This window comes from Erithacus rubecula, assembly GCF_903797595.1.
Source record: "Erithacus rubecula genome assembly, chromosome: 19".
Lineage (NCBI taxonomy): Eukaryota > Metazoa > Chordata > Aves > Passeriformes > Muscicapidae > Erithacus > Erithacus rubecula.
Window position 1 is genome coordinate 3,875,765 of NC_136671.1, and position 25,170 is coordinate 3,900,934.

At 46.2% G+C, this 25,170-nt stretch overlaps 1 protein-coding gene across 8 annotated transcripts in view; it reads left to right on the forward strand.

The window, feature by feature from the left end:
* Positions 1-25,170, forward strand: part of TAOK3 (TAO kinase 3) — a 72,495-nt gene that overhangs the window by 42,944 nt on the left and 4,381 nt on the right. For 6 of the 8 annotated variants that reach the window (XM_079322629.1, XM_079322632.1, XM_079322633.1 and 3 more), the window contains 7 exons: positions 802-883; positions 3,213-3,380; positions 6,096-6,302; positions 14,102-14,236; positions 21,918-22,154; positions 22,873-23,001; positions 23,705-23,908. In XM_079322629.1, the coding sequence (XP_079178755.1) occupies positions 802-883; positions 3,213-3,380; positions 6,096-6,302; positions 14,102-14,236; positions 21,918-22,154; positions 22,873-23,001; positions 23,705-23,908 (1,162 nt within the window). Of the gene's footprint in view, positions 1-801; positions 884-3,212; positions 3,381-6,095; positions 6,303-8,797; positions 8,842-14,101; positions 14,237-21,917; positions 22,155-22,872; positions 23,002-23,704; positions 23,909-25,170 lie in introns of all 8 variants that reach the window. The other 2 variants (XM_079322635.1, XM_079322634.1) reach the window with 2 other exon arrangements.

Genomic DNA, 25,170 nt, shown 5'->3' on the forward strand with positions numbered 1-25,170 from the left:
TGAAACAAAAGCTCCTGGTGAAGTGTGAAATTCCTCCATTTCTCTGCTGGGCATTTGAGTAGCAAAAGTGTTTAATTGCTGTTCATTTTATCAAGACCACTCCAGTTTCCTTATTTCATCCTCTGTGTTTTGCCCATTTTTCAAGGTTCCAGGAGCTTGCTGTGCTGCCTGCAGTGTGGTCCCCACAGTCTGGGTAGGATTTGCAGAGCAGACAGCTGGATAAGCACAGCACCATCTCATTGTTCTTGATTGCAAGTTTACAGTGCCCTGTTTTCTCTCTTGGAGTCACCATGGTGCCTTTTGTGCTCCTTTTGAGTCCAGTGGCACTGAAAAGATCAGTTTCCTTCTTTCCAGCTGGGATTAAATCTCAAATAAAGCCTCAAGTCTTGAGCATTGAGGGGGTTTTCTGAGGCAGGGTTCCCTCTGTGACCTCCCAGAGATCAGGGAGTGCATTTCTGCAGTTCTCAGTAATTCCACTGCCATTTGTTTTTAAGCAGCTGAAGTAAAATCATAAATAGTGACTGGTACATGTAACTTGGTTTTCAGTTTGTGCTTGGGGATAGTTGTGTGTCCATGTTGTTTCAGCAGCTTTTAACTGGGAAAGACTTGATGAGATCAACTTGGAATTTGGGAAAAACCCAGTTGCTTTCACTGCCTTGGAACTTAAGAACAAATTAGTCAATGTTTTTCTTCTGCTTTGTACTGATAAATTTGAATATATTCCAGACCTGAGCTTCTTTCTTTCATTTAGATTTTTTAATTTATTATGTTTTAAATTTTTAATGTTTTTTTCATTTGCAGGTCAGACTCCTTTAGGGGATTTGTTGATTACTGCTTACAGAAAATACCTCAGGAAAGGCCATCATCAACAGATTTGTTACGGGTAATTTATCAAATCTTTTCCAGAAATCTGGAGGGAAATCTTGTTTGTCTACCAAAATAATTGTAAAGGTGGTGAACAAATATTTGCCCTTACAAAAGTCCACTCTTTGGTTGGTTTTATTGGTTTTCTTTTTCCCTCCATTCATGCATCACACTTAGCAGTTAAAAGCAGCATTAAGGGGATAGGCCAAGGCTGACTCTAATCAAACCACCAGACCCAAAAGTTGTTTAAATCCCTTTAATGGTTTCTATACTGAACCCAATTAATTAAACTTGTTTTGGAAATAACTGGATCACTTTGGAAGGGTTTTTACAGGTGCATAATTGCCAAGAGCCTGTAGGAGAGGGACCTGGGAGTGATGTGTGCAGAGTTTGCCAAGGTCTTGTCAGTGAATCATAAATCAGTTCCAGTTTACCTGGGAAATAGAGGAACTGTTTACAGCTCCAAGGGCTTTGCTTTTGGGAAATTCAGGAGCAGCCTTGCATTAGAAGTTAGGGGGGTGTGAAGTCCTGTCCAGCCCCTTTTCCATCAGGCTTTGGCTTTTAAGTGTTGCCTTTCTTTAAAGTTGATTATTAGCCCTGCTCTCCCTCTGGCTGCTGGTGCCAATGACCTCTCCAGGTAAATGATGAAGGAGCTGTTTGTGCTCCCTTTGGCACCAGGTGCATTTTTTTGCTTCCTGTGGTACATTTGTGCTGTGGCAAATAATCAGTGTTTTGTTCCCTGGTTCTGCTTGTAGCACCCTGAGCAGCTAATAGGTTTATGTTGTGCGTTTTGGAATGATTCACTCCTGGGGATTGGCAGCCTTGCTGCTCTCTAGGAACAGGCTGAGTTCATTGAGGGATCTGATTTCAGGAATACCTTAGGTTGAAGCTGAGATCTGAGTCTGAAATCCTATATATTCTCTATTTTATTTATATTTATGTCTGCCCTACACTTTCCACGTGGTCACATTTGAGTATTTGAGTTCACACAAAGAATGGATTTAGGTTCAGGGTCATGGTTCCAAATGCTTTGCTGCTTTCTAAAAATGATCTACATTGAGATAAAAATGGCTTCCTTTTTTCCTAATCATAAATAAGCTGCAGATTGTTACTGTTCAGATATAAATGGTGGTTATCTGTGTTGAGGAGCAGAAATGATTCATTTTGTTTCTGTGTGAAACCATGTTTAGAACTTTTAGCTCTGATTCAAAAATAAACACCATCACTACAAGCAAAAAATGGGTACTGAAATGACTGGCTGTCCCCACTAGCAAAACTCAAATGCACAACAGTTTGAATTCAATTAAAAACGAGAAATCAGCTCGTGGCATGATGCTCTCCTTGTTTATTTACAAGTCATTAAAAGATGATTAGCTCATCCTTTCAGCTCTTTTGTTGGAGGCTCCTGTCTTGGGGCAGGCTGGGGCTCCAAGTGCTGCTTGCTCCAGCTCCAGGGGATGAATTCACTCTTGAGCTGGGCCCACAGGGGAGCTGTGAGGCTGAGCAGGTAAAGGGACCCTCCTGGGAATTTCCTCAGGGTTTCCTTGCAGGTGGGTCCAGCTCTTGAGGCTCTAACAAAAGCCCCTTGTGGCATTTGCAATGTGCAGTAAAGAACAACTTTTCTTTGCCCATTTTTTTTTTTCCCATTGTAAATTATTCTGTAGATTTTTCCACAAGCATGCAGAGGATATTTGTGCCCTAAAACCATCCCCTTGGGAACTACTAAGCAGCACACCCAACTGTAGGGATCCCATATAGAGTGTTGGCAAGTGTACACTCAGGTTGTCTGCTTTAGCCAAGGTTAGATGGGAAAGCTGGAGGCTTTTATATCCACTGCCAGCTGTACAGTTCAGGAGAATGTATGTGATAAATCAGAGAAGAGGCTTTAATCATGTTCTTAAATGCCATTATTTATTAAATCTGCACTTAAAACCTGTGCTGGTGTTGGCAATAGGCTGATTTGACTTCAACTCTGGCTAGAAAAGCTTTAGGTGCAAATAAACTTTGTGGTCTCCTTGGTGCTTTTTGTGTGAATTGGAATAGATGGATGCAGGATAAATCTTTGCAGGTTGATTCTTCTTTGTTCTGGATGCATTTTGTTCAGTCCTGTCCCTCCAAGGTTTGAGTGTCACCTCGTGTGTTTTGAGTGACCCAGCTCAGGACAGGACAAATGTCTGTGTAGCCTGGAGAGCTCAGAGAACCCAAACCCAGCACAAGCTCAGCGTGTTGGAGTCTTTGAGAGAGGGTGCTAGCAGTTATTGGATATGAAGAGATGAGCTGCAGGGTGGGAGCTGTCCCTGGGGGCTCTGAAGTGATCTCAACAAGCCCTTGTGTTCCCTGTGACCCAGCACGACTTTGTGCGGCGGGAGCGGCCGCCCAGGGTGCTGCTGGAGCTGATCCAGAGGACCAAGGACGCGGTGAGGGAGCTGGACAACCTGCAGTACCGCAAGATGAAGAAAATCCTCTTCCAGGAGACGCGCAACGGGCCCCTCAACGAGTCCCAGGAGGAGGAGGAGGTACTCTGCTCTGCTGCCCCTCTGGCACTGCTATTCCAGGGAGGGAGCTGCTCTGGCCTTAGGGTGGCAGAGCAGGCACAGCCTGGGTGAGGAATGCTGCTGGAATGGCATCTGCAGCAGCAGAGACAGGACAGGATAATGAGTGCTAGTAGTCCTTGCTGGGTGTTAAAGCTGCCAGTTACTCTACGTGTGAAACTTTGGATTTTTGCCAGTGCTGCCCTTTCTTCTGGAAGCCTTAGGGAAGAGACTGATTCTGAGGGAGAATGAGTTCTCACTTCTGTGAGAAGTGGCTTCCAGCCTGTGTGGAGGAGGGTCTTTGACAGCCCAAGCTTTTTTTTTCTCATCTCCACAGTCAAAACAACTCCATTAATGTTAATATTTTTTTCAATTACCATAACTTTACTGTAAAGTAATTGGCCTCTCATGAGCTGAAAAGCAAATCACCAAATTAATAAGATTTATTTTTTAAAAAATTCTTTAACATTAAAGAAGAAAAAGGTTAAAGACCTAAAATGCAGCTTCAGTGTAAATCTTGTAATAAACAACCCACTTAATCAGTGTATGATAATTGACCCTGTGGCTGAGAGAAGGAAACCAGTCATTTTTCAATTGATGAGCTTAGATGGAAATTAATGTCACTTGATGCAGGCACATTGCATAAATAAATCCATGTCTGCTTCTCAGTGAAAAGCACTGACAGACAAATCAATGTCCATGCTCCTTCTGCTCCTGTGGAGTGGGGCAGTAGCACACAGCGAGGTGCCCAAGCTCACAGGATCTTCAGGGGCTTGGGTTGGAGTCTTGGGGATGTCAGGTGCTCCTCTAAAGCCAAACTGGAAAAGATGGGCACGTGGGTCTCAGGTGGAGCTGCAGGAGGAGGGGACTGGCACTTTGTGCTCCCCCTCCCTGTGCAGATGCCCCAAAGGAGCAAGAACAGCACCTGCTGTGGTTAGAGCTCCCTCCAGCTTCCAGACATGGAGCTCAGCTGGGGACTGGGGCTTTGTCAGACTTGTGCACTGAAACCTTCCAGTTTCTCTCCCCAGTTGTGAGAAGCTGTCAGCAGAGGGACAGGGCAGCACAGTGCCAGGGAAGGGGCTCCCACTTGGCTCTTGGGCACTTCCAAGCTGCACAGGAAACACGTGGCAGTGTTTGGCTCCAAGGTGTGTCTTCTGAGCTGACACTCTGCATGTGCACAGCATGCTCTGCACTGACCCCTGAGCCCTGTCCCACCACAGGAGGTGTCACTGCTCGTGTGTGTCACTAACTGGGCAGGCAAAGCAGACCCAGCACGTGCTGCAGTTCCTGCTGAGCTGGGGACACAACTTGCCCCACTGGAAATGCCACCAGGCACTTCCTCCTTCTACCTTGGCCTTTCTAGGGTGGAAGATGAGCCCTAAAAATCTTTTAACATGCAAAATATTACTAATGCTTTCCTCAGAGCCCTTCCAAGAGACAGAAAGTTGAAATCAGGAAGTCAGTGCTAAGGTTGCATATGCAATCTCATCTCTGTCCTTCCTGCATAAACATTCATTAATGACACAGCCTGAGATCCTTCATTATGTGATTTCTTCTGCAACTCTATATAAGCATCCTGAAAATATTTTCATTCCCCTGTGCCTATATCCTCTGTACAACAGTATTATTCTGGATTTTAAGTGTTCTCACACAGGCTCTGAATGATCTGCTGATTGCTTAAAAAATAATCACACAATCAAAGGCAAATCTGTCAAGTCTCAATTTTATCTTTCTGTCGGTCTCCAACAAAATGAGCTCCCTGTTAATTGATTTGTAATGGAATTCTCCCCAAGCTCCCTTCAGAGGCCAGGGCAAACTGGATGCAGCAGCAGGCTGCTCATTTTAGTGAGTCAAGGCTGCTTCACCCCAGGAGCTGCTGAAGGATGTTCAGAGTTCTGTCCTCACTGTGAGCTCCTTGTGAGCCTCTTTGGTGCCACTAGTTAATTTACAAAGGACTCCATAAATTCTCTGAATCAGTCCAGACTAAGTGCATACTCTGGCATTACTGTACTCCTCTGGGTGTGGAAGAAGAAAAAAGGCTTCTAACTCCTAATATTAGTCTGTAGAATCACAAACACCTCTTACAGGAGAAATCTTTATTTATATGTATCCCAGTTTTAACCCCTATAATAATGCAGGCTCATCTGAGTCAGCTGCTGAGATTATTCACTCACCTTTATCTTGAATGAAAAAACACAAGGGGTTTTTAGCTTGATAAAATCAAGTTGCTGACTGCTTGGGACATGGAGGTTAAAACCTCTGCACCATGTAGAATGTATCAAATAATAAATGGGTTCATAGTCTTACATATTTTCTGATTCAGGAAATGCGTTATAGCAGATCCTGACTTCAAGCACTGTTTTAATTCAAAACAAATAATTTCTCTTAATTGTGAGGCTCCTTTCACCAGCCATCCAGTATTCCTGGATGTCTCCTGTCAAGCCAAGAGCCATGCCCAGACTTTAGAATTATGTAGAAAAAAGCTGGCTTGAAACCTGATGTAATCAGATTTCAGGGAAAAGGCAGAAGCTGCCTGATATGGAGCACTCCAGAACCTAAGCAGCCCTTTGAGATGTGCAGTTGGCAGCATAATGCCCAAAGACCCTTGAAGTCTGCAGAGTCACCTTTAAAACAAGCTCTGGGCGTTGCAGGCACGTGCTGGGCAGTGATCTCCTGTAACTGGTGCCCCTTGTTTTATAGGACAGTGAGCATGGATCAAACCTGAGTAGGAAGATGGACAGTCTGGGCAGCAACCATTCCATCCCCAGCATGTCTGTGAGCACAGGCAGCCAGAGCAGCAGTGTGAGCAGCATGCAGGAGGTCCTGGATGAGAGCAGCCCTGAGCTGGTCATGATGCATAGTGACGAGAGCACCATTAATTCCACCTCCTCCGTTGTTCACAAGAAGGTACGTGTGCCCTGCTGCTCTGTGCTGGGAGCAGGAGCTGCTGCTGGGCTTGCCAGAGTCAAGTTCTGTGAGTTTTTTGTCTTTAAAAGCATCTGAACAACTCCTGCCAGTGAAAAGGGTTGCTGCTGAAAGAGCTGTCAGTGCCTAGGCAGGGTCACCCCGACTCCCTGCATGCCCAGCCCTGCATGTGCCCCCCTTCTCTCTGCTTGGGAATGCCTGCCCTGTGTTCTGTGCTGGTCCTGGCAGCCAGGCTAACCCTCTGCCAGGCTCAGTGTGTGATTAAAACCTGCCTGCACTTGGATTTCCCCTGTCAGGAGTGGAAGTGTGCAGGACTTTGGACCCTTCCCACGAGGTATGTTTGGAGTCAGGCTCCACTCAAAGCTTTCCTGCTTCTTTGCTGCATGCTGTGATCTGTTACCTTTCATTTTCTTGGGGCTGGATATCGAGCTAAGCTTGTCTAGCTGTAAGCCAGCATCTCATCTCCATTGTTTGTCTGACTAAAATAATTTTGGCTTGGCCTTAGCAGTGTCATTTGCTAGTGGGCAGCAAAATGTAGGTTGGTTGTGTTGGTTTCATTTGCAAGGAACTTCAAAGTGTACATCTGCTTTTTGCCAGAGGAGCTAAAACATTGCAGCAGCATGAAAAGTATGATTTTCTTGTTTGTAAGGTTACAGTAAAGCTTGGTTGTAACTAACTAAATATTTGTAAGCAGTTTTTCCTCCTGAAGTGCAGGGCTTGTGTCATTGAATATTAAGAACTATTGAAAAATTTTGTCTTCAACAAAACCCGGTCTTACATCTTTCAAGATACTGGCAGGGAAGTTGCAAAGGTTTTAGAGTTTTGCCTCTTTCCTAAAGACTCTTGACAGCATCTTTAGAGAAGATTGTTTGTTCAAAAAGGGGAAAATAAGGTGTTAGGTGCCAAATGCCAGCCCATGGAAGTGTCCTGAATGAAGAGCAGCACCTCTGATGGATGTTCTGGGTGGTTATGTTTGGAACTCTTATTTTGTATAAGATTTCAAAATGTGTGTTGACTTTAATTTCATGTTGTTAAATAGCCATATTTACTGGTGCATTAAAGTGGAAGTTTGAGGGACTGATTTACACAGAATTCATAGGTTATGATGGCTGCTCAGAGTTGTTGCAGTTCATGAAAACAAAACATGAGCTGCCTCCACCAGCCACAAATGGCATTTGTGAAAGGAGTAGAGTTCCTGCTTGTTTTAAGACTAATATTATGTTCTATAGTGGTTGTATGACACTTGTGAAGTATAAATGCAGGATTTCTGATGCTGTAAATTCAGTCCTCTTGGACTTGGGTGTAGCTGTTCAGTTGAGTAGGGTGCACAAACAGGACACCACATGGAAGTTTTTATCTGGTTTGAAAAAAACCCAGGGTGTCTTGCACACTTTTGACTGAAGTATTATAATAGAAACCGTCTCTAGATCACTTAACACAAGTGTTTTAGGATAATTTTTGGAGCAGAAGGCCCAGGTCTGCACTGATGGTCTTGACAAAACAGTTAATGATTGCCTGGGACTGCTGATTCTTGGACTAGATTCCTTCTCCATTGGAAAAAGTTCCCTTCTGCTGTATGTAATTCATAAAGCAGATTTGGACTCTGTGTAGCAGGACACGGTCCAGTCTGTAAATATATTGTTTTAATTCAGTACACTATTTTTTAAATTCTTTGTTACTTTGGGGAATGCAGTTTTAAATGGAAAACTGCTTCATGTGTGCATTAATGTATGTGAAGAGAGTAAAATTGGAGCTGGGCATTCCAGGGGGGATTATATCCACATACATCCCACTTTATTTTCAAGGTAAAGTTCCTTGTTCTGCCAGGATTTCAGTTTGTGCTTTAACTGCATTTCTGGAACTGGGATGAAGCTGAGCCCCTCATAAACACAATGAGAAGAACCTGGGGTTCAGGTTTAATTTAAGCTCTTGTTTTGCATTTAATCAGCCTTTAAAGGCTAAAAAAAAAAAAAATACAGTGATGAACATAAGCAGCATTTTGTGGGTATAGGGTCACATCAGAGATGGTTTTGACATTGATGAAGTTTAAAGTGTTGTGTAAAATTGTGGTATTGCAGAAATGTGTAGTGGAAAGGTCCAGGATGGCAGAATGGCCTGGAGTGTTGGTGTGTTCCATGGCTCAAAGGTCTAAAGTGTCAGAGCCCTTTGGTGTTCTGGCCACAGCCCCAGAATGTCCCCTGTGGGTGAAATGCAGGATGGAGGAGTGTGTGGTGCAGTGCTCAGCCCTGAGTGCTTCCAGCTGCTGCCAGCTGTGCAGAGCCAGCCTGGGGTGGCCTTGGCCTGGAGGACATGAGGAGCAGCCCATCCCTGGGTGCTGCTGGGCTGGGAGAAGCCTCAGGCACCTCCAAGGAGCACTCCTGGCATCTCCTGTGGCCAGCAACCCTGAGGCTTAGGGAAGAGGCTGATGGAGTAAAAGCACTTGTAAACAACTCATTTTCTTTCTGTTTTTTTAACAGCTGCTAGTTGGCTGTAACTTCCAAAAATGTTTTGTGGTCACAGGGTAAGTGAAATGACCTGTTCTGATCTGGTTAATTGTCACTGGCTATGCTAGTTCATGGCAGCCAAGGTGCTTGGGGTTTGCTGCATTTGGGATGAATCCTGTGTGGAAAACAGGCACAGCCTTATCCCTTGCACAGCACAGCAGAGCTCCATGGATTTAAACCTGTGCTTGGAACTAAGGTGACTCCCAGCTGTCAGAGTACACTGGTTAGGCTGGAAGAGACATCACTGAACAGGAATAAAAGATTGGAAATGATAACAAGCCATAATTGAATGTGGAGCTTTTTAAGTTGTTTAGTTTATAGCTGTGTCCTGAACTCCTGGGAGGAAAGAAATGGCAATCATGTGAGCTTCTCAGGCAGGAAGCCCATCCTTGGAATCAAACCCTGCTCCCTCAGGAGGACACCTTAATCACCAGCACATTCTTTTCAGGAAATTCAGATGTCTGGCTTGGATGAGGAAGTTTTCCTTGCCCTGCTGCAGGTTGCAGGTTGGTGTAAGTGTTCAGTGTAAGAGCTCTGGGTCTCTTCTGGATGCAATAAATAACTCTGCTACACCATGCAGGGATCATCTTGCCCATGGATGCACATTCTCACATCCATCTCCCTTCAGGAGTTCTCCAGCTGCACAGGTTGAGAGCTGAAGAGTAAGTGACAGCTCTGATACAAACCCAGTTGTACCTGAGAGCCCTAAAAATGACAAAATGGGGCAGGGACTTAAACTCCTAATACATTGTGCTTCAAAGACACATAACCCAGATTTTTAAATCAAACAAATATCAATTAATTCATCTTAAAAATGAGGATAAAGATTTTTGGCTCCCAGAGTAAGACAAAGTGAGTATAGGCATCAGCTGGTGCATCAGAGATGTTTTGGCACCTGTTTTGTTCAGCTGGTGGTAAATGGCAGTGTGAGCACAGGTGGCTTCTCAGAAATATTATTTCATTGTCCTCAATGAATCTATTATTATTTTTTTCCACAAAACTATAATAATATGTTGTAATCTTTTAATCTAAACAAAAAGCCAGTACAATATTGGTGGGGTTTTTTTGTTTTTTTTTCAACTGCAATACTCATTTGTTGCTGTTTTTTGCTTCAATGTTAAAATCATCAGTGTTTTCTGAGACTTGGGCAGTAAAATGTCAGGGAAATCTTGTGATTAAAATCTGGTTTATAACAAAAAGATGGAAAAGAGGATGTTTGTAGTTGATCATCACAAATTTCACCCAGTTTCTACAATAATAAAGTATCTTTGCAGTGACTGCTGCAACTTGAGTGACTTCCCAGGTCCTGTGCATTAACCTCTGCACATCTCCTGTTGCTGCTGCAATTAATTTCAGCATTTGTGGGAATTTTGTGCATGGAGAGTGCTTAAAGCTCTGTTGATTATCGAGGCACTAGATGCAGTGTGTCAGGACAAACAGTGCCACACTGCTTTTTCCTTGCTCTTTAAATTCCTGGAAAGCAGGGATTTGCTGCAATTCCATAGGAGTCCTTAGTGTGGCTTGGAAATTGCCTTTCCTGTTTGTGTGGGAGACTGGCAGCCCTGACAGTGATGAGTCCTCCTGTGTCTGTGGAGGTTTTGTTTGGTGTGCATAGCCAAAAACCCCAGTGTGAGAGGGAGTGCTCCTCCTCAGGAGAAGGTGGAGGTTTCCCAGCTTTGGGCTGGGCAGAATTTGGATGGTAAAGCCTTTTCTCAGTGAGGAGAAGGATGAAAAGACAGTGTGTGGCAGAAGTGGGATGGGACTCAGAGCAAACTCCACTCTGTAGTGGGTTTGGAACTCGTGGTTTGACCCCAACTCACTGTGAGTGCTTGGACAATTCACCAGGAGCAGCCATTCAGACCCAGCTTGAGGCACTGGAATCTTCACCAGCTCTGCTCAGGGAATGCTGTGGGGATATTTGAGAAAGGTTTTGTCCTGGCAATGTCCCAGCCAAATCCCCCCCTTTGTTTTGATCAGCCTGTAAACTGTTTGTGTGGATGATACAGTCAGGAGAATAAATTATTCCTTGAGTAGGAGATTGAAGATTCTGGATTGTTGATTCTGAATAAAAGGATTTTAATGAGTGAGTTGTGAGCTGAGCATGACCCAAAGTTGCATCCTTAAGGCAACTATTGCAAAAAACCCACAAAAAATAAGTGGAAAATTACATATATAGTGAAGATACATTATTTTAGAAATAAATCAGGGTTTGAAATGCAGATTTGGGACTGAGAGGTACCCTGACCCAAACTTGATGAGATTCTGGGGTGCTTTCAGTCACGTTTTGCTTACTGGGTGCCTTGAGCTGAGCTGCCAGTTTTGGGTCTTTGTTTCCCACATATCTGAAGGTTAAAGTTGGAAACAAAATTTCCTTTTCTGTGCCAACAGTTTCAACTGCAGTATCTTTTAGCAAGTTTTTGGGAGAAAAAGAATTTGTTTTAAAATAAAAGTATAAAAATTCTGGTTTTTTGGGTTTGTAGGGAGATGTTTGTCTTTGCCATCAGTCACCTCATCTGAGGAAGGCTGGTGCAGATGTGGCCTCTCATAGGTTTATTTCTCTTACTGGGCCAGTGGAACCTGTTAGATTTGGTAACTCTTCATGCCAAGTGTTTTATTTTGGTGGTGGATCAGCCTTTCCAATAAAATTTTGTTCCTGTGCAGGTTCCCTGGGCTTAGCTGGGAGTTGGTGGGGGCAATGCTCAGATCCCAGATTAAGGGGTGCCAAAGACAACCCACTGAGTTTTTTTGTCCCCTTGAATTTGGCTTGCTCAGTTGCAAAGGAATTTTCCCATTCCTTGCCCAGCTGAGTTTGAAATGCAGAATGTGGTTAATTCACATTCCTGAGGGGCAGTTTAATTCTGCTCTGAGCTTCTCACGTGCACTGAGGTAAGGAGAGATCCCAGAAAACAAGGCCAGGGTGACACTCTGCCCTCTAAAACTCCACCTCTTGGATAACAAAAAGCAAATCACAGATTAATTTTCCAGCATAAAAAGCTACTGCAACTTAAACTATTATTTTAGGTGGTGTTTTGGAGGATTGTGAAAAGTCTGAATGCCAATTTCAGAAGTTGGGATTTTTTGCAGTGATGTGCAGCTTCTCTGTATTTAGTATTTCCCATTGCCCCTGCCATACCAATGCAGTGGAGAGGATGATGATGCAGGGATTGAGGTATTCTCAGCAAGCCTTGGGAGCCCTGTGCACTCTCAGGTGCTGCTGCAGGCTCTGTGTGTGTGACCAGGGGTGACATTTGTCCTGTCCCCACCTTCATTTCGTGGCTGGAGTACAGCACTGGTGGCTCCTGTGTGCTGTTTCCTCTGTGCTTCAGGTGGGTGAGTCTGGTGTAAATTTTCACTGCAGGGTCTGAGATCCCTCTGGTGAGGCCATGAGTAGGTTAAATTGAGTGATGCAGTTGGACTTGAAATGTTTAACCATGGTTTTTGGGGGATGGCTGTTCTAGAGCCTCAGATGTGCCTTTCTCAGCAGTGTGGGCAAGTCCAAGAGCCCTGCCTGTCACACCAACATGCACAAGTTGTAAATTTGAGATCAGCCCAATTCTCAATGATTTCTGTTGTGTTCTCACTACCTTTCCTGTCAGACAGTGCAACAAACCCCAGTATAAGGATGACCATTATAAAATGAAACTGCAATTTCTTGTGACACTCCATGTCTCTATGGAGGACTGTCCTTTTTAGCTGTTTTGGCTCATTCTGTGTCCCTTGTGTGGGTGTAGAGGAGCTGGTGCACACTTGGCTCTGGTGGCCTTGGGCACTGTGCAAAGGCAAGGGAAAGGTGAGCATGGACTGGGAACACCCAAAAGGAAAGAACAGGAAATGTTTGGGGGTTAAAGCACTTTCAATCAATGTGGTGTTCAGCACTTAATATCAGCAAATTGGCTTTTGCTTGAGCTCATGTCCAGAGTCCTGTTGAAAAGGGCTGAGTGTGTGGGTCTGGGTGAGAAGCAGCTGGAAATGGAGGCCAGCAGAGGGGAAAACAGGTGTCTGTGGGGTGAGGAAGTAGCATGGGGATGACAGCAGTGTCCTGATGGAAACACATTCCATGGTGGCTGCTTTCTCACTGTGGGGCTCTCTGACCTTCCTGGTGTGTGCCAGGCCATGGCAGGGTGGCAGAGCTGCTCCTGCTCATGGGGGCAGCTCTTCCCTTTCTGTGCACTGGCAGCTTTTATTTTACACCCCAGAGAACTGGATTTAATTCAGGAAGAATCTCAGTCTTCCTGTGAGGCTTTAGGAGCTGGAGGTTGAGGTTGGGAGTCATGTCACCTTGTGGGGACAGTGTGGCCCTGGAGAGCCAAGGCTGCCGGGCTGTGCCCAAGGGCTGCTCCATCCCCAAGGATGACTTTTGGCAGCCACCATTCCAATTGGGAAAATCCTGGTGGTGTGGTCTGTTGCTGGCCTTTCTGAGGAGGGTTTCTCCTGGAGCTTTGTTCCACTCCCAAATTTGCCCAGGCTGTTTGGGAAAGGCACAGCTGCTGCTGGCAAAGCCTTACCAGGGAGCAGGAGGGAAGCTGCACCGGGAACCATTCCTGCTAAAACCTGGGAGCTGTTGCTTTAAAAAGGAAAAAAAAAAAAAAAAAAAAAAAAAAATCCTTTGTGGGCTGTGGAGAGAAAGTGCTAGAACTGTGCAGGATCATGACTGGAAAGCAGGATCCCTGAGTGGTCACGGAGGCTTTCCTGGTCCTCTCCAGCCTGCTGTGGATTCGGGCAGGATGCTCGTCCCCCACAGCAGATAGCAAACGAGGGACAAAGAAACCCCATCGAGGACACTGGGCTCGGCAAAGGGAATGAGGCAGGATGTTGCTGTGGTGTTGAAAGGGAACAGGATCGCCGTGCCTAGACATGGGAATCACGTTTTCACCAGCATCGCTGGCTTGCAGTGCTTGAACCCGACCTTCCCGAGGACTCGGATCGCCCTGCTCCGCTCCCTGCTCCCGCCTCGCTGCTTTCTGGCACATATGTAATACTGGAGGCTTAAAAAAAAAAAAAAAAAAAAGGAGATTTAAAAAAAAAAAAAAAAAAAAAAAAAAAAAGGCAGCCCGATCCAGGGATTCGGAGGCATCCTGCTCGCGATCAGCTGACGCGCCGAGCCGAGCTGCAATGTGTTGCTTATTCATTTTGTACGGTGGGAGCTGCCGGGGCTAAGCAGAGCTGAACTATGCCTCTCCTACAGCCGCGCTTGTGCAGACAGAGGGGAGAGAGAGAGGCAGCCGCCGCGGGAAGAGCACAGCCGGACTTTCTCCTTGTTTTTATCCATTTCTGCAGGATCATGTATTTATAAGGGATGAGGTGGGCCACAGGGATCGCAGGCCTGAGGTGCGGCCTACCCAGTCAGTGCAGAATCAGGCCCTCCACTACCGGAACCGAGAGCGCTTTGCCACAATCAAATCAGCATCTTTGGTAAGAGCCCCCATCCCACCCCACCCCACCCCATCCCCTCGCTGCCATCGCCTCCCGAGCTGTTGGTGCTGTTGGCATAGCAACTGGATATTGCACCCAAAGAGATTTTACCTCTGTGTGTGTGTGTGTGTGTGAGATGGAAATGTGAAATGTGATTAATTTCTCTGTGCATTTCCTGGGTGAGATAAGCCACCTTCCTGGGTGAAGTTAATATCATCTCATTCCCCCGTCCCCCTCCATTCCCACCTGTCCCTTTTGTTAATATATTTATCTGCATGTGCATAAAGTGTGTGTGAGGTGTGTGAGAGCTGCTGGAATGCCGTGGAGATGCAGATGCAGATGGCTTTGGGAACAATAAGATCGCTGCTGCCCGCCCTGTGCTGCTGCCTGGATTTTTTTTCGGGGTTTTTTTTTTTTTTTCATTCATTCATTTATTTCAAGCAACCGTACCGTGCCTGCATTTTACAGCCTGATCCCTTGGAAGGATTGCTGGGCTTGATAAGGGAGAGAGAGAGAGAGAGAGGGTTTACAGCGGGCTGTGGGCTTACAAAGGGGAGGGGGATGGGATGAATCCATCAAGATTTGTACTATTGCAAATGTGATTGCTGTGGATGCCTTTGTAGTAGGGAAAGGGGTGTGTGCCGGAAGAGTTAGTTGTGTGCCGCCTCCCCCACCCGCATCCCCGGGCTGGGAGCAGCCCTTTCCAGGGAGAGCGGTGAAAAATGGCCCTTCAGAGGGAAAATGAATGTCCTGTTCAATATTTCAGCCCGCTGGTATTAGAGGTCAGATGGACGGGAAGCCTTAGAAAGTCCCCACGGTTTGGCCATGGCACTTGCTCGGTGCTATGACATCATCCTGGACCAACCCCGGAGTGACACCAGCGAGCCCTCCCCGTCCCTCCCCTCCTGCCTCCGCCGAGGGGCTCTGCTTCCACACCACCATTGCTGCATCCCCACTCCTGCCTGCTCGGGGTGACCCAGCTCAGGGCAGCCTGCACCAGCAGTGCCTGCATTTTTCTGTGTGATTGCTGCTGCTGCTGCTGCTGCTGTTAAAACCTAAAATGATGCTGTGGCTTTCGGGATTCTGCCCAGATGCTTCCTGGGAGTAGCTGAATCCCATTTTTTGCAGGTGTATTTCTGGGTGCTCATACCCTGAGTGCCCCCCAGGTTGGTGTCCCCTGCTCCCCCCAGTTTCGGGTGACCTAGAAATGTGTGTGTTAGAGGACTTCATGCAGGGGCAGGATCCCTGCTCTCCTGGAGCCCTAGGAATTTCTCCTTTTTGTGTGTGTGTGTGTTTGCACCCAGTGTAGTGCCAGCTCTTCTACTGCCTGCACTGAGCAGATGAAAGTAGGACCCAGTTAGGTTGGCTGGAGGGCAGAAATGATGAATGACTCATGTATCACACTCCAGACATACAATTTCATTGATAAATTGATATGTGTGATGAATATATTCATGTTCTTTTACTCCCTGTGCAAAGCTGCTGCACCTTGTGGCCTGCCTTCAGCAGCAGAGCCCAGAACTTGTGTCTTCCTTGGAAATGTCACCCCTGGGCTGCTTGGGTGGCTTGAAGGGGTTGCATGGCCAGGCCCCTTTGGGAACTAGTGAAACATGGGCTGTGAGGTGTTCCCAGATCCCTGAGCTCTGGGGAAGGCAGCTGATATCCCAAGGTCACTCCTACATCCCATGGCAGCCTCCTGTGGGGCTGGGATTGTGTCTGCCTTCATTCCTTACTCATTTGGATTTGCTGAATCTCTCTGCTTCAATGGCCAAGAGATGGAAAAGATAAAATTAATTTTGGGTGGGGAAGATGGAAAGCTGTTTGGAGAGCTTCTCTTTTTTGGGTTTTCTGTGGAACATGCCCTGTTGTCCCCATCATGCACACACATCTCCCCAGTGTAGAGGGAAGTTCTCAACACACCACCTGAGCTTGTGTGCTGGGGCAGAGCTGTCCTTGTGTTTACCACAGAAATATTTCAAGGTGATGAGCTTTCCTTTTAATAATCTATTAATGTTCCATCACCTCTTCATGTTCCAAAATGGGGGGAAACAATAAAAGTTCAAACCCACTGCACAGAATCTGGGTGCCAGTGCTTGTTCTCACTGTCACTGTTCAGTGTCAGTGGGGAGAGGTGCTGGATGCTGCTGCTCCTCTGGCATGGGAGAACTTCTCCCTGCTTCCCTGTCCAGCATTTGTGGGGAGGGCAAGGTCAGTCATGGATCTGACACGAGGAGAAAGAGCTGAACATGCCTGGAATTTGTAGTGCAAACCCAGAAATTCAGGCTTTATTCACCTCTCCATGTTAATTTGCTCTTTCAATGGCAGCTGGAAAAGATTTTTCCTGTGTGAATGGGTGCTCAGTGGTTGAAAAGCAAACCACCAAATTTTGATGGTTCCCTGCATTCTGGCTGCTGCCCATTTCTCAGCAGCTGGGAACATCTGCCTGGGCACAGAAGGGTTGTGCAGTTGGGAGCATTAGGTGGCCTGTATTGCAGAGAATCAAAAACTGGGGTTCTGCCCCCAAATTCAATAATATGGGATGATATTTGGGTGTTAAACTTCCTTTTATGGGATTTGCTGAACATAAGACTAGGGCAGTGTTTTTAGAAGAAAAGCACCAGATCTGGGGCTGGTTCCTGCTGGTGCAGCCCAGGGTCTGGGGCCCTCAAGTCCTGCTGTTCTCCCCATAGCTCAGGATATTGCAGATGGAGGCAAGGCTGGCATTCCTAAGAATAATCCAACCTACAGGTTGTATCTCTTTCCAAAAACAAGCTGAAGCAGTTTCAGGGAGTGCAGAGGTCACAGAGGAACTTGCATTAGACATCTGAACACTCTGTGTGACCCAGTGGTTTGAAGAGTGATTCCCTTGCCCTGCTTCTCTGCAAAATCATCATGTGAACATGAAGGGAACTGGACAGAGCTCCAGAGAAAATAGCCAGATGAACTATCCACAAAGAAACAGGCTGTGGATATCAGTCTTGCAGTACTGCTTCAATATTGCTCAGATTAAAGAAAATAATGAAAATGAGCAAATGTAGGTAAGAAAGATGAAGGAGCTTAACTTCGGTCATAATTCAATCAGCAATTTTAGCAGTCATTTTTTTTTCCTGGAACACTTCTGTCTTTAATCAGTTTTGGGTGGCAACAGTAACCATCACTCACCTGGAACAGTGATGGGAAATACCCTGCATGTTTCTGCTGCATGTTGGGGTAAAAGTTGCCATCTGAAATGGAGACCAGGCACCTACATTCCAATATTATTTCAGAGATTATCAGTGATCCATATATTAAAAGTTGCAACCAGAAATCTCTTGAAGCTCAGCAAGCTGTTGTTTGTAAAGAAGGGCAGAGGTTCTGCATGTTGATGAGAATACACCTCTCCATGTTTTCAAGGAAAGCTGTTTTTTCAATCTCTCCAGAGATGCATTGATCTGCACTTCTGGGTGTCTTTCAAGCTTGACCCCTTAGGTCCTCCCTGCCTCATGCATCTCCTCAACAGCTGCTTTTACAATTTTCAAAGGCAATGATCAAGTGCTAAAACTTCTTAGAATCTCAGAATGGGTTGGATTGGAAAGGATCTTAAAGCTCATCTCATTCCACCCTTGCCATGGGCAGGGACACCTTCCACTGTCCCAGGCTGCTCCCAGCTCTGTCCAGCCTGGCCTTGGACATTTCCAGAGATCCAGGAACAGCCACAGCTTCTCTGGGCACCCTGTTCCAGAGCCTGCCCACCCTCATGGGGAAGAATTCCTCCCTCACATCTGTGACATCTCATTTCATAGAAAGTTCAGACAGTGAGGACTCTATCAAAGGCCTTGGTGTTCTCTTTGAAATCCAAATGCCAGCAGAAGAATTGTGATCTCATCCAGGGCCAGCAGAGCCACGTGTCTGTGTCCCTGTGAGCAGGAGTCCCTGGATGTGGCCAGGAAAATGGCACCTGGCTCCAGAACCAGGTACCTTCACATGGAGCTGTTCCCTTGCACCCTCTTCTGCTGAAGCATTGATGTTTTATTCCGGAGGTTGAGTTTCTCCCAATGGACTCATCTGGATTCTGCTTTTCTTGGACCTTTCCTCTAAAATTTGGACTTTTTCTTTCTCATCTCCTCTTGCTGTGAGAATCAGCTGGCAGCTTATTGCTCAGAGCTCTGCTTCCTCCAGCACAGAGGAGCTTGGAATTTTGGTTATCAAGAGGTGAGAATTCCTGTTCTTTAGGAGGGGGTGCAGTATTTTGGATAAACAGTGTAGAAAAGGGAACTCTAAACAGCTGCTGATTTGGAGGAGAAGCTGTGAGCTCAACTTCCTTACATAAAGCTACAATCTTGGAGGGGTGAAAGAAAGTTTGGATTTTATGGCAAATGAACTGCCTGTGGGAGTAGGTTGGAAAAGACATCTCTGTTCTCAGTTGTGTATGTGTGCCAAAGATACAGAGAGATAAGAAACTGAGAAAATGACATACCTTAATAAAAGCTGTTGTGGTTTATACAGGTTTGTGGTTCTCATGATGGCCTGGTTGATTGTTGTGTGCTGCAGGGAGATCTCTGGTGTTAAAGATCCTGGCATTTCCTGGTTATGTGGAGAACAAATTTTGTAGTTATCACCTTTTGCCTCATGATAATCTGTTGGGTTATGTTTGTGGATTTCTTCCTGAGAGGCAGCTTCAGTCTCTGTGTGACCAGGGACAGGACCCAGGGAAGGGCTGGAGCTGTGTCAGGAGGTTTAGGATGATTTCAGGAAAGGTTCTTCCCCCAGAGGTGCTGGGCACAGCCCCAGGGCTGCCAGAGCTCCAGGAACACTGGGACACCTCTCCCAGGGTTGCACAGGGTGGGATTGTTGGGGTGTCTGTGCAGGGACAGGGGTTGGACTCCATGATCCCTGTGGGGCCCTTCCCACTCAGGAAATTCCAAATTGTTCATGGAGTTCTTTGTCTAAGAACACCAGAAAGGTGATTACTGAAACATCCCCAAATTTTCTTGTTAAAATGGTTGCTGGAGCTGTTCATTCATTAGGGGCTTAATCTTTAAAACCATAATCCTTTATTCATTGATAGTCTGAAGGACTTCTCTGGTTCTGAACTGGTCATGTTCAGTCACTAATGTTCATTTCTTCCACATTCTCCCATCCCTGAGATCACCATGTGCAGACTTTGTCTTTGAGAACTGTCCTGAGGAGTGTTGGACTTGACTGGAGATTGTGGTGATAAATGAAGTCTTTATCATGAGCTTGCTGAACACAGACATTAAATCCATGAGGTGTCCACCAAGTCTGCTGCTCTCCTCTCTCATCTTCAGGATGGGACACTGCTTTTGTTTTCTTCTGATTTTTTTAATGTCTCTTCTTCTGTTGTGACTGGAAGGCTTTATCAGCTAGGCTTGTAATTAGCAATTGCATCCTATTGTCAGGGATAAATATCCTAGATTTCATGGGAAATCTTTCCAAGATGGAATTCTTGTCATGATAAAGCTGAGCAAAATTGGAAATGGGGTGCAGAGGAGCAGGGGAAAAAACAAGGATAAAAGTTAATGAGTTTTGCTGTAAATAAAACAAGTGCACATTCTACATCTCATTAGAGATCAGACCAGAGGAGACTGGCAAAGTTGCTGGAAGATCCTTAGATGAATTTTTTTTCTCAGGCTCTTGCTGTTTGCTTTGTTCTGCCAAGGTCTGGGAACGGAGTGTGCCGTGCAGAACATCCCATTGCTCACAAAAGGGCCTGGCCCCAAAAATAGCACATCCTAGAAAATCTTGTACTGCTGGTGGCTCCCACATCTCCATTTCTCTTCAAGTGCCTGACCAAGGCTGTTCTCTCCCAGCTGGATGTCACTGAATGTTGTCAATGCCATGACAACATGTGAAGTGTTGGGGGTATGCCTGTCTTACCTGGCATCTGTCTCTTGTCATTTACTTGCATTTTTGGAGAAATTTTCCTTACCTGGAACCTTCTGGCAGAGATCTTATTCTTGCTGAACTTGACTGAAATGTGCAATTTCCTACAAACACTTCCCAGCTTCTTCCACATTTGGCTGTCCTTGGTACTCTTGGAAAAGCCAGAAGCTTTTTGAACTGTAGCAGAACACAGGGCTCACACAGTGTTTGGGTTTCTCTGGTCATTCCTACAATCCCACATACTCCTGTGGCTGCCTTAGATCTGTTTGGGTCTCAGGCATTTACAGGCTGCTCTCTTACACCAGTTGCTGAGGTGCAAGTGTATTTAATCCAGCCTACTCCAAAATGACATTCTGAAATTCCTTGTAGGAAGGAGGAGGTTTGTGCATCATCACCTCCTGGTGGATTCTCAGCCTCACTGAAGTGATCAGCCCCAGTCTGACAGTCTTTGCAGTCTTTGGGAGACTCTTCCTACATTCCTGTCCACACTCCTCCAAGTGCTGGGAGTTCATTGGAACTGAGGCAGGTGGCACTTGCTGCCTGCCTTGGGTGACCTCAGGGTGTTCATCTGTTGATTTTGGAGCTGTGGCTTGGCCATGGTTTCCTGTCACCTCCAGCCCTGCAGCCAGCAGGTGCACTGGGATGGCAGCTCCCTAAAGCAGCTGCTCTGCTGTTGGACCTGAACCTTCCCAGGTCTGTGGGTGTATCCCATCCTACATGTGAACTTGAGAAATCTCCACAAAACTGCCTTCAAATGGCAGCAGTGCCAAAGTAGGGGCCAGTTTTTGGGCTGCTGTCAATCCATCAGGGAGGCTGGGCTCTTGCAGGCTGCAAGACTCTTGGTTCTTAAAGCTTCAGTGATCACCTTCAGAGGGCTGAGCTCTTCACACCTAAATGTGAAAGCAAAGATTCCCTTGCACAGAGTCAGGGGCTGCACTTCCACACATGTACCAGGTTTCTGGTTCTCAGGTCGTGTAAATGATCAGCAGATCTTTGTAAGTGAAGTTCCTGAGACTGCCTTTAAAAAAATAAAAGTCAGTCTTGGACACTTTTCTTCTTTTGAAATGGAAGCATCACCATTTGCATTTTCTTCTGAACATTTTTGGCACAGCCTGTTGGGTTTTTTTTTTCCTTCCTTTCACATGGATACACTTGGGCATGGAAATGAATGTAGAACTTGTGAGTTTGTTTCAGCTGAGCAGAGTTTAAAATCTGCTTAGACCATCTGATCAATCTTGTTAAGAGCACACAGTTCCAGAACAGTGTTCCCTTGTTAGAAAACTTTCAATTCTGGGAAGGAGCAAGCTCAGTCTGCCATCATCTTGAATTTCAAGGGGAAATGTTGAGGGAGGCTCCTCATAGCAGAAAATAGATGTTGAGGGATTGAATTGGGGTTGACTTGAGGAGGAAGGAAAAAATAGGTGGCTTGGAGGGGTTTTGGCTGCATTTTGGGAGTCCATGCCACCCTCAGGATCTGAGCCCTGTGTCTGAAGAACATTGTCCATCACCCACCTTTGTTTCCAGATCTCCTCCAGTGTGTCCTGGAGTGATAAGGAACCTGTCCCTTCCTTTATTTGTAATATGGCATTTTCTGCTGTGTCAATGAAAACACATAAAAGTCTCATCAAAAGATGGGGGCTAAAATTTGTGAGAGAGAAACCTCGTGAACAGCAGCACCTCCAAAACCCTGATTGATTATTGACAGCAGAGCAGGGCTTGGCTTCCACTGAGCAGCCAGCATGGCAAGAGCTTGAGTGGAAGCAATGCATGGAGCAGCTGTGGCCTGTTCCTGCCCCAGGTTACAAGACAGATCCATGAGCATGAGCAGGAGAACGAGCTGCGGGAACAGATGTCAGGATATAAGCGGATGCGGCGCCAGCACCAGAAGCAGCTGATCGCCCTGGAGAACAAGCTGAAGGCCGAGATGGACGAGCACCGCCTCAAGCTGCAGAAGGAGGTGGAGACACACGCCAACAACTCGTCCATCGAGCTGGAGAAGCTGGCCAAGAAGCAGGTGGCTGTGATGGAGAAGGAGGTGAGTGGGTAGGGTCTGAGGGACAGGTAGGTGTCCGAGGGGGGTTGTGGGAGTTGCTGCTCAAAGCCGTGGTCTGTGTGCAGAGTGAGAGGGCGCAGGCTTGAGCTGTGCCAGGGGAAATCTAGGATGGGTGTCAGGGAAAGGTTTTTTACAGAAAGGGTGATAAAGTATTGGGATGGTCTGCCCAGGGAGGTGGTGGAGTCACCATCCCTGGATGTGCCATGTTGAGGTGTTAGGGCAGGGGTTGGCCTCAGTGATCTTAAAGGTCTCTGAACCCATTGATTCTGTGACCTTGTGCTCCCTGGTGAAGCAGCCTCAAGTCACCTTCTGGCTGATGGCTCTGTTGGCATCCACCAGTGCCACAGCTGCACAGAAGGGGCTGTGGGGACTTGAGGGGAGCTTTGCCTCAGCTGAGGGGTGACAAAGCTGTCACTCAGTCTGACAACCAGCACATTAATCCACATAATAAACTGTGTGGTTGTTCCTCTGGAGTGCTTTTGGTGGGGAGATAAGAAGCACAAGGAAACCCTCAGACTTGTGTGAGCATTGTCTGTGTGAGCAGCTTTCTGTGGCTGAGTGCTGATGGCTTTGTCTAGCACAGCCACCAGAATGACTGACCAAAACCCACCACACAGATTTGTGCTGAATTCTGCACCTGCTCACTCACCTTTTTTTTTTTTAATTATTGTTATTTTTTTCCCTTCTCTGTACATTGCAGGCAAAGGCAGCTGCAGCAGATGAAAAGAGATTCCAGCAACAGATTTTGGCTCAGCAAAAGAAAGACCTGGCGACCTTTTTAGAAAGTCAGAAGAAACAATACAAGCTTTGCAAGGAAAAGATTAAAGAGGCAAGAAACCCTCATTTTTGGGGTTGAAGGGGTGTGGAATGGACACGAACCAGTCTTTGGTTTTGATAAACCTGGGCCAGCCCAGAGGTTTAAGGGATACTGTCAGGCTTGGAAGCAAATTTGGATTCTCAGCAAGTAAATTTTCAGGAACTGGGAGCATCTGGCAGCATTTCCAGAACAATTTGTGAGGCTGGCTACAGGTGCTTTCACAATTTGCTGTAGAGCAGAATCTTTGAAACCAAGGGTGATGAGGGAAAATGGGACTTCACAGAGAGTTCTTCTCCTCCTTTCTCCTCATCTATTTTTTTTTTCCAAGTAATCAGAGCAGCCATTCAATGTCCCCTGACTAAAAGCTCTGTGATCACTTACATAAATTAGGAAGAGAAGTAACTTCATATGTGGCTTGTCTGTGATAAAATGCTTTATTTAAGTAGTGCCTCCAGCACATTGCTGTTAAGGTAAAGGTGAGAAAATGAATATCAAGGAGCTCAATGGCCACTTTTTCTCCTGCTCTTGGTGTGGGTCCTGGTACAGCTGTAGGGGCAGCAGGGCTAAGCATGGCCAGGTGATAGGTGTGGTTCTGTTGGTTTTGTAGTGGGATTTTGGTGTCCTTGCATGAACTGAGTGGCAGAGGAGGAGCCAGGAAGGTCCCCAAGTCCTGTGTCACTGTGGTGCTAAGGGAAGCCTTGTTTTGACCCTGCAGGAAATGAATGAGGACCACAGCACGCCCAAGAAAGAGAAGCAGGAAAGGATATCCAAACACAAAGAGAACCTGCAGCACACACAGGCTGAAGAGGAGGCCCAGCTTCTCAGCCAGCAGAGACTCTACTACGACAAAAACTGCCGTTTCTTCAAGAGAAAAACCATGATCAGGAGGCACGAGATGGAGCAGCAGAACATTCGGGAAGTATGGCACTCCTCACTTCTCCAGCACTCCTGTAACTGCTTTAGCTTCCTGTCTTGGCTGGACTTAGGTCTTCATGTTTCTAGTTGCTAAATAGAAATGAGAAAAATGTAAGGGAAAAAGGTTTTTGGGATTGTTTTCCATGCAGCTGTGGCTGCTTGGATCAGGTGAGGGATGGCAGAAACACCCTGTGGGCCTGATGCTTCATCCCAGCTCCTGAGTGTTGGGTTTGGGGTCCTGCCCCAGTTTAGGCTGTGGGGAGGGCCAGGGAGAGCTGTGGGATGGGGGTATGGTTGGCAAGGAGCAGCTGTGCACAGCCTGCTTCCCCTTGTTGGTTTTTGCCCCTTGCCTCAAGGCTGCCTGTGGTCAAACACCCCTTTGGAGAAACAGTTCCCACTTGGAGATGTTGCTGTGGCCATCACTGTAGTATCTGAATTCTTCATGGATGCTATTTTTGGATAAAGACTGTCAGATGAGAGGGTGTTCTAGTGAAAACTGAATGAAGAGTGGTCAAAAATTTCCAATTGTGCTTGGCCTGCTACACTCAGGTTTTCCAGTATATTTTGTATGTGTTCAGAGCTTTGCTGCCCTTGGTGCAGATGTACCTGGGGCTGCTCAGCTGCTTTGCTCAGATCCAGTTATCAATCCAGGCACCCTGAAAACTATTGACTCCAAAAATTCAGGTTTGAGCACCCTTATCACAGCATGTCAGCTCTGTGGCAGGGATGAGAACAGTTACCCAGCATGGCATTTAAGCAGGAACACACCTCTGACCTCCTGCATTTAAGCTCTTATGAGAGACCTAATTTTCAGAAGGATCTGAGTTTTTATTCCCTGAAAATTACATCCCTACTAATTCAAATGTGCCAGTACTAACTACTCAGATCACCTAAAGTAAATAACACTTTCAAAACGTGTTTTCCATATTTTAACTAACCACAGATGTTGTTTTTGTGCAAATGGGAAAGTGTTTGAGGGAAGTGGAATGACTGTGTGTGTTTATGCTGTGTGAACTGAAATCAGGTGTGGGATGGGTTTGGCTGTGCTATTCTGGAATGAAGGCACAGGAGCCACAGCTCCCTGCCTGGTCAGTGCCCCACCTGCTTTGTGCCAGTGGGAGGTCATTGTGGCACACCAGTACATGGCATTTTTAAACTTGGCTGTCAGGGGCTGAGTTGTGCTTAAATGTAAACACATGCTGCACCCTTAGGGCCAAGAGGGCAGAGGGAAACCCTGGCCCTGTTTCCTTCCCCATGCTGTCAGCT